Below are 26177 nucleotides of genomic sequence, written 5' to 3' on the forward strand. Positions count from 1 at the left end.
TTGTAAATTTTTAGATTTTTCTACATTTTGTAATTTCCAAGAATCCAAACGTGCAAGGTGTACTCCAACATAATCGCGTTAGCTAGAGTCTTTGAGAATACAATGTAAAGCCGTAACATGGTCTTTCATTATTATTTAAAAAGGAATATACCCAACGTGCCTGCACTTGTTACGGTTGATAATTCACCTTGGTTGTAAGTCTCTTTACAAACTAATAATTCATATTTTCCTAACTTCAAGAATGAAACTGTTTCGATTGTTAAATATTTATCAGCGAAACTTTTCATCAACGAAAACAGTATAAATTTGCAATGGCTCTACTTAACAAGGAAAGGGTGATTCACTTCTAACAAGCCATATCGTTCTGCTTGTGGTTAGGGTAGTACAGGAAAGAGATAAATAGTTCCAGATAGATTATTATTCTTTTCGTCACTCTTCTCGGGTATCTTTAATTTAGTATAACATCAATATTAAATTCTGGTAAACACTATAAAACATTACCAACACTTAGGTGTAACATAGAACAATTCAGAAGTTGAGATATTTTAAATTTAAAATATTTCATACTACAAAAATATTAAATATTTGGCAAATTAATTTCTTTGACTTTGTATTATCATACTGTTTATTCACGATGTCGACCAACATAAAAGTACACACATTTCTTTTTATTAATTATAATAAACCTCATAAGCTGCAGTGATTTTATAAAACTGCATCATATTCTTTCAATGTCTGCAGAAGCTGTCCTGTATGTCCTCGTTCCACTTCCATACAGGGCTTTACATCTTGGCAGTATAGAATTGCAAACTCTTTTAAACATTTGCGAGTTTGTTTGAATCACTTGACAGACATCTAACATACGCTGTTCCGCTATTGAAATTGATGAAAAAACTTAGGTTGAATATTATAAAAAAGTTCTTTGGAAATGAGTATGTGAAGTTGCTACGAGAAAAAAAACAAACTTAAAGGTAATCTATTGCGACTAAAGTTTCGATACGAATTACAAATTTATGCGAACGAAGTTGTTATTTGTTTAACTCTGACTCAGTAATGTATAACTGCGTTCTTAATGGTGAAAAATTTGAAAATACTTAAAAATTTCTATGTTACCATTCTGAAATTTGATACTCTGGAATATTCCTAAGTGTACAATAGTATCGTTCCCCTATTTCCAACAGTGGCATATTTCCTTCCATATCAATAACTTGTGCCCACTTGACATGCAACTTTTTAAATTTATTCGTGCAAAAAGTTGCAACCGAGATAAAACGTGTTAGGAATCTTAAATTGGCAAGGAATCGATAAGGTATAATACGAAAGAAAAATCCTAGTGCTAATACCGATACCCCAAGACAATCAGCACACCGAATGATTAACCCCCATTAAGATAATTGCTCATTAAACCGCTTGTCTACAAGTAGCATCCACCAACCGCTTTATTAATATCTTTCCGCAGAGTATGACGTGGCGCGGTCTAACCGAGCCAAGAGAAGAGGACAGACGTAGTTACGGATGAAGCACAAGAAGGGTAACGAGGACGAGGAGGAGGAGGAAGAAGAAGAAGAAGACGACGAAGAAGAAGGCGGCGCCAAAGAAGAAGAAGACGCCAATTACAAGGGAAATAAGAGAAAAGCAATCGACCTAGTATCAAAGAATCGAAAGATCAAATTACTGGCCGACGAGTTAACATCACCGTCGGTTAGCCGGTACATTTGATGCTGAGCGGAAAGAGATTCGAGGACGACTCAACGCTGGCGGACGGGGAACGTAATGGAAGCGCCGTGGTCACGGGCCCGGTGCTATCGTCGTCGTCGTCGTGCACGGTGCCCTACATCGGCACCGACCAGGGTTTCGTGTTCGAGGGTGGCGGCACGACGACGTTGCAGCGGCCTGGTGCAGTGGGTGCATCGGTTACCAGCTGCACCGGAAGCGGGACAGGAGGAAGTGGGATCCTAGGAAGCGGCGGTAGCATAGCCGGTCTGGGGGTTAGCATGGGTGGAGGAATGACGGGAGGTGGGGTCGCCGTAGTCGGCGGAGGCAAAACTGGCGGAGGAGGTGGTGGAACGAACAAAGAGGTGCGTTACGCTCCTTTCTCGTCGTCGGTGGGCCCAACAGGGTCCGTTGGCCCGGTGAACCTTCCACCATCGCCTCTGCCACCGCCTTTGCCACCGCCACCGCCGCCGCCGCCGCCGCCGCCGCCACCGCCGCCGCCCTTGCCGCTACAGATGCAGCAGCAACGTGCCTACTCGAGGTCGATGACGTCCCTACCGCCTGAGCCGTTCATGATCATGAGATCCAAAGCTCTCAATCGACGCGTCTCCATTAATGTCGGTGGCGTCAAGCACGAGGTACTCTGGCGCACCCTCGAGAGATTACCCCACACGCGTCTAGGTCGATTGAAAGATTGCAACACGCACGAAGCGATCACGGAACTATGCGACGATTATTCCCTGATCGACAACGAATACTTCTTCGATCGACACCCGAAATCCTTCAGCTCCATACTGAACTTCTACCGTACCGGGAAGCTGCACCTCGTCGACGAGATGTGCGTGCTGGCGTTCAGTGACGATCTCGAGTATTGGGGCGTCGACGAGCTCTACCTGGAGAGCTGTTGCCAGCACAAGTACCATCAGAGGAAGGAACACGTGCACGAGGAGATGCGCAAGGAGGCGGAATCCTTGAGGCAGAGGGAGGAAGAGGAGTTCGGCGAAGGACAGTGCGCGCAATATCAGAAGTGGCTTTGGGATTTGTTGGAGAAACCGACCACGTCCATCGCTGCAAGGGTGAGTTGTTTATTTGTTTACGGTTGTTGGGACGGTGGGACACGTGTCGCGTTGTAACAGGCATGATCAAGGATCCCGTTATGCTACCTGTTAGCAACCAGTTTATAGCATTGAACTACGGAATTAGACAACTCAATACCTCAGATGTATCGTGAGGTTTTACATAGGCTGAATTTAAGTAGAGCTGACTCTCGTTATATTGCCACCTTCAGACATTTCAAACTTTAACAATTTGTCAATCTCTAAATTTATGAGATGCCTACATGAGATGATAACATGAAGCACCTACTTAAGATACCAACATGAGGCGCTTGCATGTAAGACATCTAGAGGTTCTTACTTAAGGCATGTGTGTCAGGTATCTACAAAGTACCTACTTCATGTACCTAGAAACGAACGTTTGCGCTTTTGGTGGTAATTTCTTGGTGTCAGCAAACTCACTGATGTAAATATAGTAGAGTTGATCCCCTAGGTCAATAGAACACAATAATAGCCGAATGTGGTTCGCGGGCTATAGTATCGCTTGGTCATGCCTGTAGAAATAGGGGAAATCAGATGCGCGCATCAATTTAAAGGAAAACTTCCGCGGAACAGTGACGGAGAAAAATTGGAAAGTTATTCCGAACGTCGGATTCTGGGAGGGAAGAACTTGAATCTAAGCCAAACGATACGCGATGTTGTGACAATAATAATGTGTCATTTGGCATTGGCGAACTTTTGACTCCCGGGGTCGCGATTGTTACTCTATTGTTGCTTGTTGAGACCTACTTTTCAAAGAATGCTCATTGTTCTTAACATTAGAACTACTTTTAATTCGAATTAACGATGACAAATAAATGTGTCGAATAATTTTATTTTATTCTTTTACATTCTTATGAATGATGTTGTTTTCGAATAAATATATATATATCATTTTGTATGTGAATATGTTAGAGACATTTTTGTGATAGCAAGTCGGATAATTTCATGACATAAAAGTATCGGGAAATGGCACTTGTGATATATCAAATTAAAGCTTGAAGCTTAAGGAAAGTGACTGTAAGTAGATTTCGTAAATATTTTTTACCCAAAATGGCGGAATAATTGATGTATACAAATGAAGACTGGGACTTGATTGATGCAAGTTCGTCCACTGATTCTTTTAAGAAAAAACAATAAAGTCATTAAAAAATATATTGTATGAACATTTTTGGTTAGTGTTAACACTCCTAAAAGTGTTCTACTGTTAATATTAAACTAAACAAGTCAATTTTTCTCCGTGTTCCAATTCGTATCAACCAGTGTCTGACAAGTTTCCCTCGACACTACTTAAATTTTATCGATAACAATTCGTCACTGTGCATCAAAAGAAAAAGACATTCTCTCGAATGTCCACAAAGCCAGTCGAGCAGCTAAGAGAAACCTCGTGATATTTAATAATTAAGCTCAAACGCTTTTTTATAAATGTTTCGTTCTACTAATCTACTTACACTGTCTCCACGTTTACAGTTTTTACTGGAGCCTTAAAATTTCACGAAAGGTACTATTAAGTTGATAGAGTAGAGCATCGATTCGATTGTAGCTCTCATATTAGACGAAACAGTAGTTGAGAACGTTTTCGACCTGTGTGATTTACCACCTAATCTCGTTGTAGATCGATAATCGACATAGTTTGACTCGATCGAGTTTAAATAATTTCCCGTCGATCCTTTCGATAACAAATTGTATAGACTAAACAATAACAAGGCAGAGCTTGCAGATTTGTTACTAAACAAGCAACAAGTAATCGTTTAATAGAAAATATAGATTCATGCATGTATCGTTTCTTTATCGACGATCTGTTTTGTATATACACGGTATAGTTGTATATATTTCATGGATAAAAAAAGAACGCGTTTCAAATATAATTAGATAATCGATTTTGCTCTTCTCTGTCAAGATCAGATCATCACCGTTCGTTGACCGGAGGATAGTTCTTTAATATTCATTGAGATTGGAATTCAGATAAACTCTTTCTTTCTTTCTCTCTCATGCATTTGTTTGATCTATCAACGTTTTACTCGTTGCCGTCAGGTGTAAGTATGTATATGTGTATATATGCGTAGGCGTTATATTTGTATATACACATATATTTACGGTCTGTTTAAAATAAACCTGCACTGTTATTTTAATCGAAATCAAAAGAAGGTGCTATAATTAAACGTCTGTGTTGAGCCGTGGCTAACTATTAGGCTAACTATTCGTCAGGTAATTTTTATACCCGAAATACTTCTTCATAAAAATTAATTTTCAACGATAAATCCTGTAAGTCTTCTCTCGTCAAGTTTATATTGAGCAGATCGTACATGTACATAAAAGAACGTAGACATACGATGAGTAGATTAACCGTATTAATAAATAGAAATTGTTAATTATTCTCCGAATAGAAGACATCGAATTCATTTTGTTGAATCACATTCTGTGTCGATGTATGTAATGTATGTTTTATTTCTAGGTGGTGTTAACAACATGATTACTAATCTCGTTGTTCTGTAATCCAGCTTTCTAGCTTATCACTATCGAATTTTCTTTCCGTTTTCTTTCTTTTAATAAAAAAAAAAAAAAGAATCATTATGCTTGGCCTTCGAATGATAATGGGAGTGCATAATACGCGATTACCAGGTATCACGTAGATTCTTTCTCGACACCGCTCCCTCTGAGACGTCACGGTAACTTCGCTACCAGCGAATTCAATTCAATCTTGACCCATTAGTCTATGTAATTAACTGCAATTAATCGTTTAACGTACGTAATTAGATCGACATTAAACACGAAGAATCCGACGTTGCTCGAAAAGAGATACACCTTTATTTCTGAACAAATGTAGAACAATTATTATGGTAAGAATGTAGTTTATTGTTCAGAGATGTTTTTATCGTTCGAAAACGATAAAATATTGCAAGTAAATTTATGGTATTATATACTTGAAGTTGTGATCCCTTTTCGAATGGCGTCGAATTCGAAATAAATACAAAAAGAAAATTCCCAAGATAGATGACGAATGTTGTCCTCTTGCTAGAATATACTTGCCATACACACCACAAACAATACACATTGCACACACTGTTGCTTCGAAATGGAACAATGTTATGCGGGGTAATTAATTAGCACCTGTATCCCTCACTTTATCCATCAATTATCATCATTTACACTAAACTAGATACCAAATATCCTGAACCTAACTTTTTTGTAATCATTGTCCCTGAATCATCTGTGCTTGTGGATTTTCATTGATTTTTTATCTGGCCCGAATCGAGCTAGGTGAATTTTTACCTACATGTAACGCTTTTAACAAACGTCTAGTATGAAAACAAAGAAATTTATCAAAGGTTCTTCCTCTGATAAACTCTTCATTGTACGTTCGAACGTTTCTCCTCAATGCGTCAATATTACAGAAACTATTGATTTTCTACTATATTTAAACTACCTAAGGGGCCGTCGGTCAATAACTGTGTGGCTGCTTCGGAAAGTATAGTCATCGACGATAACATCTGTGTCTTCAACATTGGGTCTTTTCACCATACTCTCATCACGCATGTCATCGATATAATATAGTGTCATTTCCGTATTTATTCCATTTTTCGATTCGTAACAATGTTGATATTATGATGAGTATTAATATGTCACGTGTGAACGTTGTTGCACATCCAGTGGTGGATGTCGAAATTTGGTCTGATGATTTGTGAATTTGGGGAATCAGGAAATTTGGAATTTGAGAATTTGGGGGTTGGGGAATTGGGGGATGTGGGAATTGGGACATGTGGGAATTGCGGGATGTGGCAATTGGGGAATGTGAAATTAGGGAACGTAGAAATTGGGGGATGTGGGAATTGGAACATGTGGGAATTGGGGGACATGGAAATTGGGGAACGTGGAAATTGAGCGATGTGGGAATTGGGGAATGCGAGAATTGGGGGATGTGAGAATTGGGACATGTGGGAATTGGGGGATGTGGAATTAGGGAATGTGGAATTAGGGAACGTGGAAATTGGGGGATGTGGAAATTGGGGAACGTGGAAATTGAGCGATGTGGGAATTGGGGAATGTGAGAATTGGGGGATATGAGAATTGGGACATGTGGGAATTGGGGGATGTGGGAATTCGGGGATGTGGGAATTGGGGAATGTGGAATTAGGGAACGTGGAAATTGGGGGATGTGGAAATTGGGGGATGTGGGAATTGGGGGATGTGAGAATTGGGACATGTGGGAATTGGGGGATGTGGGAATTGGGGAATGTGGAATTAGGGAATGTGGAATTAGGGAACGTGGAAATTGGGGGATGTGAAAATTGGGGGATGTGGGAATTGGGGGATGTGGGAATTGGGGAATGTGGAATTGAAGAATGTGGAATTGGGGTGAGTGGAATCGGGGAATATGGAATTGGGGAATGTGGGAATTGGGAAATATGGAATTGGGGAATATGGGAATTGGGGAATGTGGGAATTGGTGAATGTGGAATTGGTGAATATGGAATTGGGGAATGTGGGAATTGATGAATGTAGAAATTTGGTAATGCGGGAATGTAGGAATCATAAATAAATTTTTCCAAATTCACCATCACACGTGCAACAACCTAAAAATCAACAAAAACACCAACCCAATACGGAGATTTCACTATATTCACATCTTTGTGAATTTTTATTAAATCCCTTAAATTAAAATCAATTTTAATCTAAAGAATAATAAAAAATTCGCAAAGACTCGATACGGTAACCATTAAGAAAAGGAACGTACTAGTTAACGCGTAAAGTCGAAGGTCATTTTCTGCATGCAAAGAAGATAACATCGGATAACGATCCAACCCTATAATTACTAGGTAATTATTTAATTAGGCTGAGTTAACAATTCAGAAATCTGCTATACGCTCTTGCAATTAATTAAATTAACTTTCATTCGATTAACTGTTAATACTTGTAAAAATGTATTGTCACTCGTATCCTTTTTTTTTCAAAAGAAATGTAAATTCATCTGCGGTGAACAATGCTGATTGTTCATTCGATGAAATGAATAGCGTTAAAAAATTATTTGCAAAGAGTTGTCGTAGTTTGTCGCTTTATATTTGCAGCTTGAAATTTTGTTGCGATACGGGACTTAAACAAAGAATAATCGTATCGATGATTTTTCACTTGCGTTTGCTTTGTTTATAGAAAATGATGCGCGCTTTAATGTGTTAACCAGTATGAATTAATTAAAACGTGAAAATGAAAGATCAATTGAAATACTTGTTAAGTTTTTAAATAAATCCGTTCAGCACATTTTATTATTATTTAAAAAAAAATACAGTATTGATTTTAAAAATTTTTATTAGAATTGTGTTAAATTTTTAATATTTGTAGAAGGAGAAATATGAACTTTTAAATAAAACAAATCAACTATAGTTTTCATATTTTTAATAATAATTTTGTGTACAGTATTTTTTACAGTTTAAATAATTTACGATTCTAAATGAAAGATAAGTATAATTTTGATCTTTTTTGATCAATGAAGCACTCGTTGTCGAAAGTTTCGTGGTTAAATCAAGAATGAAAGTATCATTAATAAAAAGTGCTGAACACGGAATATGGTTATCCTGTGCAACAGGTATTATCCGACAAGTTTGCTGCAACGCAAGCTTGATCAATTACTTTTTTTGCATTAACGAGCAAACACTCGGTGTTTCACAAAGGACCCAAATTAACATTCGTATATTTGATGTGAAAAAACCCCGTAGTTCTTTTTGCATGCCGAACTGTGAATTTTTATCAACCACTTTGTTGACTTTCGTTTCGTTTTCTTTTTCTTCTTCACCTTTTTGCTTTTGGAATTGCTACCAAAGTTACACTCGGAAGGTTTTCGATTTTAATCACTGTCATAAATTATATCAAATTAGATACATTATTAAATTGGTACAAATTATCAATTTTTTAGTCAGTTGAAATTTGTTGAGATTTATTGTATTTTTTGTGGAGTCTCGTTATATTGCCGTGGGTGGATTACTTGAGGGATATTTGAGGATTTTCAAATTTTTAGATTTGCAATTTTTAGGATTTTTGAATCTGGAAATTTTAGTTTGTAAATGTTGAAATATTCAAATTTTTAGTTTGTCAATTTTTCAAGTTTTCGAACTTGGCAATTTTCAAATTTCAAAACTCTCAAATTCTTTAATTTGTAAGTTTCTGAACTTTCAAACGTGGCAGTCCACTTTCAACTTTTCAATCTTATTAATTTCCCAACTTGTTAATTTTAAAATTTCTAAAATTGAATGTATATAAAATTAAGTAATTTTAGATTTCCATTGATGTATTGTTAACATAGATTACCACTAGTCCCACAAAGATTACTCCCTCAGCAACATTCCTGTTATCACATACTCCTGTACACCCCCTATTATCACGTACACCCCCTAAGCCCACCATCACATCACCCACCTTGCAAATATCCCTTCCGAGTGTAAAAGAATCTGTGTGTTACTTGCAGTATAACAAAATCTCTCTATATGCGAGCCTCTTTATTTTATTTAAAAAGGAAACCTAATTTCAGCAAACTTTTCTTGATGAAGCGACGAATTGATTTCGCTTTGTAGCGATTGCACTAGCCTGATTAGATATTATTCCATAGGAAATAATGTAACGATCGGGTTGAAAAAGGGTGGATGAAAAGGGAGCGGGGTTTTGAAGGGTCCAATGAACAATAAATATGGTAAATACGCTTGCCGAACAACGTACATATTTGTATAAGTCGAGCGACGTCGGGCAGACAGCCTTCAAACGACGAGATTCTCTATGGTGAATCTACTATCTGTGTAACTATACGATTCTATGGTAGTTTTCGGCGACACTGTTCACCGCGATTCGATCGGGTGTCACAGTTTCGCAGGAAAATACTTTAGAACGTCATAGCGGTCCGCATTATATACATACATCCTGTACATTCCTTTTTTCAAATTATTTTTATTTGATTGCATTGCAACTTCAACGGTTTCCAAAGTCGTTTGGAGGTTTCATTGACAAACACTCCAACATACTTTGCGATCTTTCTCCTCAACTTTTTTAACGAATCAGTTCGAACATCCTCGAAGATTTCGTGACACAGTTGTTTTTTTAACGATACTGTTCGGTATCGTTTTACGAGGAATCAAGCTTCTTTACGTACGCAAATTGTTGCTTGCTTCGTATTGTACATTTTTTCGTACACGTAAGATACTATATATTTACTTAACGCTTTTCTCAACCGATCAAGTATCTGTTCTTGAGTATACATACATATCATTTTTACACGTATTGTATTTTTTCTACGCTTTCGTAACGTGAGAGCTTTTGGTATTTATCCTTTTTTTCGTAGTGATTGTTGCTTTATAAACGCTGACGATATACGAACTTTCGAGTCGTTCGCTTGTGATCGATTTCGATTTTGCTTCGATTCGTTCTCTGATCGATCTATGTGGTTCTTCTTATCGATATAAGACTTAATCTGGTTCAATTACTAGATTAAATTTCTTTAAAAGAATTTTATTAATTCAGGATCAGGTGGAAAGTAAGTTTCTTTCGTTATATCGCAGTTTTAGGTCACATGTCCGGAGCAGTTTTATGGTAACAATCTTTCAGCGACTTATGGAGATTCGAAGAAATTTGTGTGACTAGGGAGATCAAGTTGTATACTGGTGAACATGGCTTCCTTAGGAGAAATGGCATCGTAGGGGAACAAACACCAACACTCGTTCAATTTTCATTGATAAAATATATCTAGGATTTGTGTTTTTAGAATTTAGAAAAATTGACAATTTTAAGGAACTTGAGAAAAATTGGAAACTTTCTGAATGGACTGTAACATGTGTATTCTCAGACATAAGATATTTAAGCAAATGCAATTTGGGTATTCACAATGTTTCATCTTCAAAGACGGAATCGAGTGGTCCCTACACTAATCCTTATCCATAGGAAGCCAAGTTGCAGCCAAGTGTAAACTTTCAGTCCTACTCGATGTCTACTATCTCGCTCTCCAAACTACTCGTATCTATCTCTTATACTCGAAAGGTTAATCAAGTTTCAAACCTTGTTTCAAGGTACTCCACTTCGTCACTGCCACGTCCGTTTCTTGTATCGCACTCCTGGATCATACAGAGCAAACGTTGTATACGTAGAACAATTATCTAGAAAAGTAACCAAAGTTCCTCGAAAGAGGCGAAACTTAGTATAGTTTTGAAGGAATTAGTTGGAAAGTCGCACTGGTTAGGTGGTTGATCCTAGCGTTGATTTCGTTATGACCGGTTGCTCCCGTCGCTTTTCCAGGTGATAGCTGTGATATCAATACTCTTTATTGTGCTTTCGACGATCGCACTAACTCTCAACACCATTCCTAGTATGCAAGTGAATGATGAGAAGGGGAACTTTCAAGACAATCCGCAGCTCGCGATGGTGGAGGCTGTGTGCATCACCTGGTTTACCCTCGAGTACGTGCTTAGGTTCAGTGCGTCGCCGGACAAATGGAAGTTCTTCAAGGGCGGTCTAAACGTGATCGACCTGTTGGCAATACTGCCATACTACGTATCTCTGTTCCTGGTCGAGACGAACAAGAACGCGACCGACCAGTTCCAGGACGTGCGCAGGGTAGTGCAAATCTTTCGTATAATGCGGATCCTGAGGATCCTGAAGCTGGCCCGCCACTCGACCGGGCTGCAGAGCCTCGGCTTCACATTACGTAATTCGTATAAGGAGCTGGGCCTGCTGATGCTCTTCCTGGCGATGGGCGTCCTCATATTCTCGAGTCTCGCTTACTTCGCTGAAAAGGAGGAGCCCGGGACCAAATTCGTAAGCATTCCTGAAACATTCTGGTGGGCGGGCATCACGATGACCACCGTCGGATACGGCGACATCTACCCCACGACCCCGCTCGGCAAGGTGATCGGCAGTGTGTGTTGTATATGTGGTGTCCTGGTAATCGCGTTGCCCATTCCCATTATCGTTAACAACTTTGCCGAGTTCTACAAGAACCAGATGAGACGCGAGAAAGCCCTTAAGAGGCGGGAGGCCCTAGAGAGGGCAAAACGGGAGGGCAGCATCGTGTCCTTCCATCACATTAATCTGAGGGACGCCTTCGCCAAAAGCATGGATCTCATCGATGTCATCGTCGATACTGGTAAGCGACGGACCACCGGGAGGATTATATCTCTAACGCCTTATTTACTCTAACAAGTATGACCACTTGTTGCATATCAAATTACATTTTCATATTATGTCACCCCTGTGATGTGTCACCTCTTTTCTGCCTGTCGCTTTCGGTCTCAATATTAAAATTATACCACCAAATCCTTATAGACTTCTTCCGAACGGGTCTTCTTTATGTATCTTCATTTGAAACTTTATACAAACTACTATATAATTAAATAATCACTTTCTACAACAAAGTCTGATGGCTATAGTCATAAAGCACTTGCTTGCACATCTGACAATCACAAGTTCAAATCCAACAGAGGGTTAGAATTTTTTTTTTCCATTTTGTTATCGTCAATGTTCACCGTGTTTTTTATACATTTTCATGTTACACGTTTGTAATTTTTGCAAACTGAGAATCCAATATGGCGACTGAATTTTGTATCGCGACTATTAAAGGGGTTGCATTTTCATCAAACCTCAGGTTGCAAATTGATGATAACTGAGAGACTTTCTATGCTTAAAAATTAGGCATTTGATATGCAACAAAATTGATATATTACATACGTATTAATGTCTACGAAGAAATTGTGACACGTGCTTGCAGTTAGAACTTACTGTTTGATTCGTTTGATCTTCAAGCTTCTTAGAATTTTATGTTGCCACGCAAACTATACCCTTCTAACTGGACCATTTCAAGTATCGATAAATAAATTTTAACGATCAGGCAAAATTGAATTTTCATTCCAGTTAGAGGGTAGTTGTATTTAACACGTTCGTGCTCGATGTAGTAAATTTACCGTAACCCATGTGTAATCACGTTATCAGGAAAATACACAAAATTTATCAGATAAATATCGTGTACCTTAAAACAGATTTGATATCGCTTTTATGTACAAAATATAATAGTTAATGGAGTACTTACAAACGGAGTTGTTATACTAACACCGTGCTCGAACGTGTTAAACATGGTACCAACATGTTATAACACTGTTCAACATGATCAGATTAACCCAACAACAATTTGTCTCGTAACGGCAATTTTATAGCTCATAACAAGAGAAAAATTGCTTTATCGAATATCAAGTTGAACAGTGTGATTCATTAACATCTCCTTTAATTATTAACATTCGATCGCGCTCGTAATTACAGCTTAATCATAACGAATAGTTAACAATTTATCAACCCTGACGCAAGAACGATAAATTTATCAGTTCTGGCGCAGGAGCAAGGTAATACGCAACAACACATTGAAACACTGTTTCTCACTTTTTATTAACTGTCTCATCAACATATAACCGGATCATGTTCATAAGCGCATGGGAACCTATCGACTTTTCGAAACGCGACACAGCACTGTATTATCATTATCGTATTTCATCCGATTTACGTTCATAGATAGTCTTTTTATTTTTTTTCTTCATGCGAGCTTCAAATGAATGCACTAATCCTGCGTCAAGGTTGATGAATTGATGCCACGGTGGGCATCAGGGCGATCTGTCGATGCGACATGATGCTCTGTATTCCAAAGGGATCAGGATACGACCTGACATGCTGCTTCAAACCCAGTTCAAAATTAAACGCAGATAACCCAATCTTGACACGTCGAATTGACATGACAGCCAAACGTAACAAGACTAAAATTGTTAATTGCCACTGCACTTGCAATTAGAATTAAAACTAAGGTTTCATCCATCACGTTCACTTTAAACATTTATAGTACTCAGTATTAGCTTATATAGATATACATATGAGGTACTAGGTTAAAGTTTTAAAATAATCATCTTTGGAAGTATCAAGAGTGACGACGGTTTACGTTCGTTGCGGACGACACGGATGTATCGATGATATACGAATATGTCTGCGATATCACGTGACATGCGGTACTTACACATACGTTGTGCAATACTGTGAAATATCGTGCAGTATAAACGACATGCGTACGGTGTAATGTACATATGATATACGATCGAAACATGATCTTGTAATATACACATATGTGAACGATATGTAACATACTCGATATACTTGCACTTTGCATGCGTTATGTATACGATATACATATGCGTGATTTCCAACGACATGCATGCATGTACATACATGTATGTAATATACATACGTGATATCGAAAGACACGCGATACTTATTTTGAGTATGACATCATGCGACACATATGTATACGCAATATCCGTGAGTGCGTATCAAATGATATCCCCGCGATATGTATTCGATATGTTTACGGTTCAACACCCATGCATTAGAATATTAATTCTGATTTGCCCGAATCATCCGCAACGACGTTAAAGCGGCATGTCACGACTAGACCGATTCATCATGGTGGATACAAGGGTACTCGGACTGTCCCGATGCCCACCGTCGGCATAATCAAAAAGGCATAAAAAACACAATGGATACCGAGCCTGTTTTCAGGTCACGATATGTCCGGCGTGGATGGTAACAGCAAGGAGGGGGAATCCGTGTACGGACGCAGCCCTGCCCAGACCAGGTCAGGCTGTTATCCTAACTCTAACTATTACGGTCCCTCGTGGCGTCGTTGCGGTGCCTCATTTTCCTGCTGCTTCCTCAGTCTACCTAACGATCGACCAACCACGCCGGACAGACCGAAATTTAACTTTCAAACTAATGATCTCTCACCGTACCCGGAGCTACTTCACGGCACACTTTGCCTTCAAGATTAAATAATACCGATTTCATGTCAAGGCCGACTGCGACTAATTCGCAAAACACCTATATCTAGCTCACGATTACGTCCGACGTGGATGGTAACGAGCTATCTTATTAATACGTATACATATTATTGCTTCTGCCACTTTCTCGATACAGCTAAGAAACCAGCCTACCACGCCGGACCGATTCAGGACTCCGCATCATTAAAAGGTTAACCAATTAACGTAATTACACCGAACACACTTTGACACGATCATTTACATACCTGCGCCACGATTGATAAATTTATCGTAACGTTGCACCGAATGGGCATTGAGCGTCCTCCCAGATCGTCAGACGTCCGGCGTGGATGCTAAGCATTTTTTTTTAAGATACACTTTTATGTGTCAGTATTTATTTACATACTCTGTTTACTTTGAACGTGGTTCAATATTGTTATGTTGGGTACGATTATTCGATACGAAATTTATTGTTTTGGATAAAAATGTAGTTTCTTCTACTTTTTATTTTACTAATGAGTATTTTACTTCCAGAAAGTGATTGAATTATTTGTATACATAGAGTCACATTGGGTCGGTACATCCAGTCAGGGATAGAAAATGTGAGTTCACAGACTTCTATCATTTTTCGCTCACAAGTGAGTGCATCTCAAAGAAAATCACATCGAGTCACGTTTCTAAGTTTCTTAAAATTTAAGTCTGCACCTGGACAGGATGTACCAAACCCAAATCACAGGGCTCACGAATCCCACAAGTAAACAGTTCACTTGATTTCGAGACACTAAAGTAGAAGTTTGATAAAAGATAGAAAGAGCTGATTAGTATATTATAATTTGCCAGTTAGTCCCGCTTCGTTGAGTTCACCTAACGACCAGCCTACCACGCCGGACCAGGTCGACGATTCCCATTTATTCGTACGTACGTTTTACCAAGCTACGAAAAGTTGCTCATTCGAAAGCGCTGCATGCAGTGTCCTCGATTTGGAGTTGATCGTCGAAATAACGGGACCTGGAGCGAATCTTCCACGATCCTTGCGTCATGGTTGATAAACGAGTGGCATTATAAAAGACAGAACGGACGCGGAACCTGTTTCCAGGTCACAATATGTCCGGCGTGGATGGTAACAGCACCGAGGGAGAATCCGCTTGCGGACGTGGTCCTGCCCAAACCGGGCCAGGCTGTTATCGTAACTATGAGCATTACAGTCTCTCACGACATCGTCGCAGTACCTCGTCCTGCTTCCCAAATTTGCCTAACGATCTACCCACTACACCGGACAGTCCCAATCGTCGACTGTTGGACTTCGCTCAAAGCGTGCCTGGAACACAGAACGATGAATATTTCCAAGACGATGTACCGGCCCAGCACGTGAACCAAGGCAATACCACACCTAGCGTAAGTTCCGTCGCGAGATTTGCATATCGATTTAATATATATATTATGTATATATGTATGATTTTTTCGATGTGTTCGTTTTTGTGTGCGCGCCTGGAGACTAGGCATGCGCGGGCGTACCATGAGCCGTTCACCAGATCGGGTTCGATTTTTTGCTGGTTTTGTTCTCAATTTCGTTTAACTTCCTTTCTTTCTTCCGGTCTTTCTTGAGAGAGCTTTTTGTCTTCGGATAATGGAGCTGGCTGGGCTGCTTCTGAATTCTGGCTGTGGGTGATACGTGCTACGACCGCCAACTTGGCGACAATTTTAGTTTTAGTTAAAGTGTTTGATATTTGATATTTATGTGGTCTTAAAGTTTTATGGTTCCTCAGTTTCTGAATTTATAAATTTCCATGCTTTTAAATATTTTAGTTTGAAAATCCAAGTACTAAATCCTAAGAATATCTGAATATCTGAGATTTGAAAATTTAGTAATTCTTACGTATATAAAAATCATCCACAGACGGGGTCAGAACTCCACAAAATCCGCCAAAAGTTAACAAATGAAGTTGCATTTTCTATGATAACAAATTTTAATTTTACAAGTAAAAAATTCTTACTAAAAAGGCTAACATATTGTAAAATACTCTTCGTGTACTATTTCATAAATTATGTTTCCCGCGAATTATAAAGTTATGTAAATATTCGGTCAAGTTCTCTGAACTATATAGCATAATTATAAGATCCAGCAAAATTTTTTTCGGTTAATTTTAATTAAAAGTTGAATTGTAATCGTGAAAGAAGGAAATACACGTCCAGTACTAACACGAAACCCGGTAAAAACAATTCGAGCCCATCTGGAAAGTGAAAATCGTTGATAAATTTTCTAGTATCCGCACATGGCTACTAGAGGCACAAATACTAGAACGTCAGTGCGGTCACATTGGATGCAAACTAGTAGTAACGTCCGATTTTGGTCAGACCGTGGAATGATGTGTGCCCTATACTTTTCAATTTACACTTTTATTTGCTGAATAATGTTATTGATCCATGTTTCAGTTACCAAATTTATTCATCTTTTGATATTATTTCATATTTAAACAAATCAGTGTTATTTTGCATTGAAAAAAGATATGTACATCATGTTTATCGTAACGATCTTTCAAATTGAAAATCTAGAAAATATGTTGATGCATAAAATGATATAATTTTTGGTAACAATTAATTGTACATTCACTAATAAATTTTAGAATAACTGTTAGAAAAATATTTATTTATTTTTAATTTTGGAACTTGTATTTTTTATAGAAATTTGTTAATTTAGTAATTAGTAATTAATAGTTAGTATTAATTGAGAATTACAAAGTGTAGGAACGCGTGAGAATTCCACGCGTGGAAATTCAACGCATGGGAATTCAACGCGTGAGAATTCAATGCGTGGGAATTCAACGCGTGGGAATTCAACGCATAAGAATTCCATGGATGGGAATTCAACGCGTGGAAATTCAACGTGTGGGAATTCAACGCATAGGAATTCCATGCATGGGAATTCAACGCGTGAGAATTCAACGCGCGGAAATTCAACATGTGGGAATTCAACGCGTGAGAATTCAATGCGTGGGAATTCAACGCATAGGAATTCAACGCATGGGAATTCAACGCGTGGAAATTCAACGCGTGGGAATTCAACGCATAAGAATTCCATGGATGGGAATTCAACGCGTGGAAATTCAACGTGTGGGAATTCAACGCATAGGAATTCCATGCATGGGAATTCAACGCGTGAGAATTCAACGCGCGGAAATTCAACATGTGGGAATTCAACGCGTGAGAATTCAATGCGTGGGAATTCAACGCATAGGAATTCAACGCATGGGAATTCAATGCGTCAAAATTCCACGCATAGGAATTCAACGCGTCAAAATTCAATGCGTAGAAATTCAACGCGTGGGAATTCAACGCGTGAGAATTCAATGCGTGGAAATTCAACGCGTGAGAATTCAACGCGTGAGAATTCAATGCGTGGGAATTCAACGCATAGGAATTCAACGCATGGGAATTCAACGCGTGGAAATTCAACGCGTGGGAATTCAACGCGTGGAAATCTAACGCGTGGAAATTCAACGCGTAGCAATTTTATATATTTGGAATCTGAGAATATTTGAAATCTAATATTGGGATCTAGGAATCTATAATATACTTCAAGATTCAGGGATATCTGAGACATTACAGATATTTAGGATCTAGGGATATTGGGAGGGACTTTAAAGACAATTGAGACGTAGAAACCTAGAAAACTAATTTTATAAGAAACCAGAACTTCCTTCACATCATTATTAACTTATCCCTAGTAATCGGCAATATAACGAGAGTGTGCTATATCATACACCAGTAAACCGTTACGATAACACGTTGTACATATAAATTGAATTCCTACATAAATTAATCAATCTATAAAAATATTTTTTAGCTTAAATAATCATTCAAAGCGTACAACAAGACAGACGCCATATTTTCCAAACGTCACAATTTCCACAAAACCATCTAACAAATGAAAAGACATTTATTTCAAGCACACTGACCATTCGTTGTTTTTATTTGAATATTCGATACTTATTACTGGTATACGTGTATGCATTAATTATAATTGCTGCTTCGTTTTCAGTGTGAATTTTGATTTGACAGAATGCGCATCCAATGATATCGTTCTTGTTTGGAATTTATGTGAACTGATTCGGTGTCGACTAACCACGGCCTAACATTTTCTCTCACATCGTCGTGTGATAGTTGAAAGTTAAAAATAACAATTCACTAGGATATTTGAATCATGCAGAATGACACGATGTACCCAAGCACGCCTAGTGTGAACAGTTTTTATATTTTTTATTTTTATTTACGGAGAGAAAGCACATTACGTCGTTCTATTATCATCACTTCTAATTATAAGAATTCTTTGTTGTAATCATCTTTTATTTTTGTACCAGGATATCAATATTCGATAAATTATCAAGAAAGTTTTTTTTTTTGTTATAATTTTTTTACATTTATCCCGAAGAATTCGTACAGATATTTTTATTGACAATTTAAAAAGCTTATTAATTCTGAAAGCTGGAAATATATTTCTATTTACGATCCGTAATTTTATTTTCAAAATTCGAGGTTTATACACGTGATCGTAGTCAAGCGTGAAAATATCGTTTAAAAAAGTAGAACAGTGTGAAGTACGTCAATCAAAAGTGGAGCAAAACAATTTGCTCGATGTGCAAATTTTATCTGTCCACCTTTTTTTACCGGATAGCGATCAATCGATTATCATCCGGTTTAGTCACGTGTTTCCTTCCGTGTCAGCAAAATGTTTGCCAGAATTCAGATTTGGCACAAACATGCAACGAATAAATGTTTCCTCGAGCCAGCTCGTGTAAGAAAACTTCTCGTGAAAACATTTCCTTTTTTCGGGGGCATCTTAGTATGACGCAATGGTGTGTGTGGAAAACATGCAGAATTATTTGAAGGATTATGAAATTTTATAACTGTGCAGGGGATGTTCTTTTAGGGAAAAACGATCGTAGAATCAGGACATTCTTTGCATATTCACGAAGTTTCATAATTTGTTTACGACTTCGAGGTCTTCCACATGTTTCCTCGTATTGTTTTTTGCTTTTATGAACCTTACGGGACAGTCTGTTGTTTAGAAATCTGAATAATTATGAGAGAAAAATTGAATTCATTGTACGGAGTAATAGTTGCAAATTTTGGTTATACAGGGTGACAAGATTTAATATAGGTTGTCTCATAAGTGGTGTAGGTATCTGAAATGGGGGGTAGCTGACGTGATTCTGAATGAGATTTCCCTTTGCAAAAATGGGGTTTGAAGGTACGTTTTTGAATTATTAAGGAGGGCATCGACTTATCAGAGAGCGAGGATTACGCATGCGCTCTAATTCGTGGGAATTCAACGCGCGAGTATTCAACGCGTGAAAATTTAACGCGTGAGAATTCAAAGCGAGGAGATCTAACGCGTGGAAAATCAATGCGTGGGAATTCAACGCATGGAGATCTAACGCGTGGGAATTTGACGCGTGGGAATTCAACGCGTGAGAATTCAACGCGTGAGAATTCAACGCGTGAAAATTCATCGCGTGGGAATTCAACGCGTGGGAATTCAAACCGAGGAGATCTAACGCGTGGAAAATCAATGCGTGGGAATTCAACGCGTGGAGATCTAACGCGTGGGAATTTGACGCGTGGGAATTCAACGCGTGAGAATTCAACGCGTGAGAATTCAACGCGTGAGAATTCAACGCGTGAAAATTCATCGCGTGGGAATTCAACGCGTGGGAATTCAACGCGTGGAAATTCATCGCGTGGAAATTCAATGCGTGGGAATTCAACGCGTGAAAATTCATCGCGTGGGAATTCAACGCGTGGGAATTCAACGCGTGGAAATTCATCGCGTGGGAATTCAACGCGTGGGAATTCAAACCGAGGAGATCTAACGCGTGGAAAATCAATGCGTGGGAATTCAACGCGTGGAGATCTAACGCGTGGGAATTTGACGCGTGGGAATTCAACGCGTGAGAATTCAACGCGTGAGAATTCAACGCGTGAGAATTCAACGCGTGAAAATTCATCGCGTGGGAATTCAACGCGTGGGAATTCAACGCGTGGAAATTCATCGCGTGGAAATTCAATGCGTGGGAATTCAACGCGTGAAAATTCATCGCGTGGGAATTCAACGCGTGGGAATTCAACGCGTGGAAATTCATCGCGTGGGAATTCAACGCGTGGGAATTCAAACCGAGGAGATCTAACGCGTGGAAAATCAATGCGTGGGAATTCAACGCGTGGAGATCTAACGCGTGGGAATTTGACGCGTGGGAATTCAACGCGTGAGAATTCAACGCGTGAGAATTCAACGCGTGAGAATTCAACGCGTGAAAATTCATCGCGTGGGAATTCATCGCGTGGGAATTCAACGCGTGGAAATTCATCGCGTGGAAATTCAATGCGTGGGAATTCAACGCGTGAAAATTCATCGCGTGGGAATTCAACGCGTGGGAATTCAACGCGTGGAAATTCATCGCGTGGGAATTCAACGCGTGGGAATTCAAACCGAGGAGATCTAACGCGTGGAAAATCAATGCGTGGGAATTCAACGCGTGGAGATCTAACGCGTGGGAATTTGACGCGTGGGAATTCAACGCGTGAGAATTCAACGCGTGAGAATTCAACGCGTGAGAATTCAACGCGTGAAAATTCATCGCGTGGGAATTCAACGCGTGGGAATTCAACGCGTGGAAATTCATCGCGTGGAAATTCAATGCGTGGGAATTCAACGCGTGAAAATTCATCGCGTGGGAATTCAACGCGTGGGAATTCAACGCGTGGAAATTCATCGCGTGGAAATTCAACGCATAGAAATTCAACGCGTAGAGATCTAACACGTGGAAATTCAACGCATAGGAATTCAACGCGTGGAAATCCAATGCGTGGAAATCGAACGCGTAGAAATTCACCGCATGGGAATCTGTGAATTAAATTTTAATATTCCTAAATTTCCAAATATTCAAATAATCAAACATAAAGAGTAAATTTGAAAATTGTCACCCTGTCAATTACAAACAAACGAGGTCAAGTACACGAATCAATTGCAATACTAATCCTCTCATAATCCGATTCCGCACACATAATTGGCTACTACTCCCCCGTTCTTAATTACCGGACTGAAAATGAATTTGTGGACTGTCCGAAATTGAGACAAGTGTTCACAAATGGGATCGTTATACATTTCAAAGACAGTGAAGACATCGAATATTTTTTTCACAGTAAATCGGTTTCGTCCAAATGCTTTTGTCTGGAAATTGATCGATTTAATTAAACGAAATTCGCCAAATCACTGCGGTCCTGGAATGCTTGCTTTTAAACGGTGCTTTTATTTGTTTTTTTTTTACAAAGGATACACAGGGCACAGAAATCTGAACAAGCATATAAATATTTTATGATTAATGAAAAATATGAGCACATTGCAATAAAGCAATTTACCATGTTTGAAAACACCTACATTAAAACTCGATGTGTGCGCGTGTTATTTCCCTGTTAGATGTTTCTTTATTTCACAGTACATAGTTCGATGTTCCTTGGTTTTCGTTCTACTCATTGTTAGCGTATTTTCTTGGTTGTTCATCGTCGACTTTCGTTGAAGGAGCACTTTGCAGTAAAAATGTCACTTTGTGTCAGAATACGTCTCCTTTAGGCTTCTCGCACACTGTGTGCAAGATATGCTTAATGAATAATTTCACTCTTTCTTTAATTTATAAATAATACAATTAATAGAGAATTAATAAAAATTTATTTTGGCTTTATTTTTTTGAAATTTCAATTTTGGTATTCATTAAATTTTAATACATCATTGAGGAGCCATATAGAAATAATAACTAACTATTATTTATGAATTATTATATATCGGATTTTGGTCTCGTGTGAGTAAAAATTATAAATTTTTTTTAACCCTCACCCTCACTAAGATTGCATTAATTAAAAATTTTCTACAACTTTGTTACAATAAATTTCCAAAAGTACTGAATTTTTTAGATTGTTACAGTCTATGCAGATTTGTCATTTATTAGGCATATCTTGTATGAACATCACCAAAATTATGTCCATAACTTTGCACTGTGTTCTGGTACTTGTTATAAGAGGTTTCCAAACACAGTAAGAATTTGTTAATTAATCACTGCTCGTGATACAAAAAAATAATCAAGTTAGGTTTCATGCACTTTAAAATAATTTTAATAAATAACTATACATGTATACAGGATTGATCTTCATTGGAAAAATTCATTCTTATCTAACAATTAAATTATTCCACTACTTCGTAAATTTAGGAAGAGATGTGAATAATAAATCCACATTTACAATTAAACAAATAGTTACAGTTTCAATGCGTGGGAATTCAACGCGTGGGAATTCAACGCGTGAGAATTCAACGCGAGGAGATCTAACGCGTGGAAATTCAATGCGTAGGAATTCAACGCGTGAGAATTCAACGCGTGAGAATTCAACGCGTGGAAATTCAATGTGTAGGAATTCAACGCGTGAGAATTCAACGCATGAGAATTCAACGCGTGGGAATTCAACGCGTGGAGATCTAACGCGTGGAAATTCAATGCGTGGGAATTCAACGCGTGAGAATTCAACGCATGAGAATTAAACGCGTGGGACTTCAACGCGTGGAGATCTAACGCGTGGAAATTCAATGCGTGGGAATTCAACGCGTGAGAATTCAACGCATGAGAATTCAACGCGTGAAAATTCAACGCGAGGAGATCTAACGCATGGAAATTCAACGCGTGGGAATTCAACGCGTGCAGATCTAACGCGTGGAGATCTAACGCGTAGGAATTCAACGCGTGGAGATCTAACGCGTGGAAATTCAATGCGTGGGAATACAACGCGTGGAAATCCAACGCGTGAGAATTCAATGCGTGGGAATTCAACGCGTTATAACACTTCGACATATAAAAACATCATCTCACGCGTCATCATACTAACCATAAATATAAAAAATTAACAAATTCTTGCTGCATTAACGCATTTCATAATCAACATTTTCCGTACCGAACGAATGTGACTAGCAGTGTAACAAATAAAAAACAATTCAGATAAAGAATGTTAAAACAAATGTTACACTAAGGTTACACTAATATTGGTTACACTACTGGACATAATTCGGTAATAGTGACCCAATAATACCTTCAGAATCATTCTCCCATCATTGGCGGTCACTTTCTGACGGATTTCGTGTCGATATGTTACAGGCAATGTCCGACAGCGCGCATTGAACCACCATCGTTGAACAAAGCCGCCGAAACTTTGGTCACACACACGAATTACCTGCTACTGTCGGACCTTGCCGTGTCTCCTTCTCTATCACTATTCGTGTATCACTTAAAAAAAAGAAAAAGAACAAAAAAAAAATCGAACAGACTGAAACCGTCCTCTATCGCTTCTGTCCTTTTAATTCTTTGATTGTCATGTTAATTCGTTTGTGCGAAAGTCTCTCGGTTTATAAGTTAAACACGATGAATGTTGTGGGGGTATATTGCATATTATATACTTTCGTTGTATCACAAATTTCTAAATCGTCTAGTTTATAATTCAAATTTTATAATTCTTAAATAGGCAAATTTCCATTTAAATATTTTTTAATTCGAACATTTTTTACACTGAATATTTTCGTGTAACAAGATTTAATTAATATCTGCTTTCATTTCAAGGTTACTAATCTGGAAGTTTGAATATGTAGAAATAATGTTAGTTGAATTGAAAGTGGCTATGAGAGCCATTTTTAAAAATGAGTATTTCTGTCGTATTTATTATTTATTATCATAATGTGAATTATTTATTATGTATCACGTATCATCATTTATTTATTGTCTCTCATGAATCATTTATTTATTACTTATCATTCATCATACATTATTTATTATCAATTCTTGCTCTCCAACTACCACCGCAACAATCAACGTGTACGATGACGAATTGCAATCACATTTAAGAACGTATTGAACGTATAGATACGTACTGAATCAAACGATTGACTAATAACGTGACGATCAAAGACGTTAAACGGGGGAGAGCCTGTTGTAAACTCCCAGTTAGAAACGACGTTCGTATCGCGCGAGAGAAATCAAAGACAAAGTTGAGTGTTACCGAAAGATTAGAAAGATCTTTCTTGGCAACGTCCGACAATATTATGAGAAAGTCTTCAAAGTATTCGTAGCGACGTGGCAGCCACGAGATACACGACGGCAGAACGAAAGCAATCAAGTACGAGTGACGAGAAAGAGAAAATACATACGTGACGTGGAGGATAATCGGACGTCGGACTTTGCCGTGCTCGATCCAACAAAAGCGCGGGATGCTTGATCGTTTCTTTTCTAGAAGATACTTACGTTCTGACTTTTCATATGCTCCTCCTCTCGTTCGACTTGTTTCTCTTTCTACTGAGTCTCACTATCAAATGTATACACTACTTGTGTTCGTTACTTTTTGGGGGTTAGAGATATGGGGACTTGGGAATTTGGGAGTGTAGGAATTTGGGAGGGTAGGGATTTGGGGGTGTAGGGATTTGGGGATGTGAGGATTTGGGGATGTGAGGAGTTGGGGATGTGAGGAGTTGGGGATGTGAGGATTTGGGAGTGTGAGGATTTTGGGATGTGAGGAGTTGGGGATGTGAGGAGTTGGGAATGTGAGGATTTTGGGATGTGAGGAGTTGGGGATGTGAGGAGTTGGGGATGTGAGGAAGTGGGGATGTGAGGAAGTGGGGATGTGAGGATTTGGGGATGTGGGGAATTGGGGATGTAGGGAATTGGGGATGTGGGGATTTGGAGATGTGAGGATTTGGGGATGTGAGAAAATAGGGATGTGAGGATTTGGGGGTGTGAGGAGTTGGGGATGTGAGGAGTTGGGGATGTGAGGATTTGGGGATGTGGGAATTGGGGATGTGGGGAATTGGAGATGTGGGGAATTGGAGATGTGGGGAATTGGGGATGTGGGGAATTGGAGATGTAGGGATTTGGGGATGTGAGGATTTGGAGATGTGAGGATTTGGGGATGTGAGGATTTGGGGATATGAGGATTTGGGGATGTGAGGATTTGGGGGTATGAGGATTTGGGGATGTGAGGATTTGGGAATATGAGAATTTTGGAATGTGAGGATTTGGGGATGTGAGGATTTGGGGATATGAGAATTTGGGGATATGAGAATTTGGGGATGTGAGGATTTGGGGATATGAGAATTTTGAGATGTGAGGATTTGGGGATGTGGGGAATTGAGGATGTGGAGATATGAGGATGTGGACATGTGAGGAAGTGGGATGATGGGAATGTGAGGATGTGGGAAAGTGGGAATATGGAGATGTGGGGATGTGGACATGTAGAGATGTAGGGATGTGGACATGTGAGGATATGTACTTGTGGAGATGTGGACATATGAATATATAGGGATGTTAGGATTTTAAGATATGAAGATTTGCTAATATAGAGATTTGAACATACAAAGCTTTGCAATCTAACAACTTGAACTTCAAGATCTAGCAATCTACATTCATATCTAAACTTGATGATCCAGAAATTCATAGATTCAGCCATATAAAACTTAAGAAATATCAAATTTGCA

At 38.7% G+C, this 26177-nt stretch overlaps 1 protein-coding gene across 15 annotated transcripts in view; it reads left to right on the forward strand.

The window, feature by feature from the left end:
- Shab (Shaker cognate b) overlaps positions 1-26177 on the forward strand; it is a 48375-nt gene that overhangs the window by 6063 nt on the left and 16135 nt on the right. For 12 of the 15 annotated variants that reach the window (XM_076542212.1, XM_076542218.1, XM_076542223.1 and 9 more), the window contains 4 exons: positions 1460-2789; positions 11076-11922; positions 14781-14834; positions 15720-16018. In XM_076542212.1, the coding sequence (XP_076398327.1) occupies positions 1719-2789; positions 11076-11922; positions 14781-14834; positions 15720-16018 (2271 nt within the window). In that variant the 5' untranslated portion in view covers positions 1460-1718. Of the gene's footprint in view, positions 1-741; positions 972-1459; positions 2790-11075; positions 11923-14780; positions 14835-15719; positions 16019-26177 lie in introns of all 15 variants that reach the window. The other 3 variants (XM_076542220.1, XM_076542221.1, XM_076542213.1) reach the window with 2 other exon arrangements.

Source organism: Megachile rotundata, chromosome 2, assembly GCF_050947335.1.
Source record: "Megachile rotundata isolate GNS110a chromosome 2, iyMegRotu1, whole genome shotgun sequence".
NCBI lineage: Eukaryota > Metazoa > Arthropoda > Insecta > Hymenoptera > Megachilidae > Megachile > Megachile rotundata.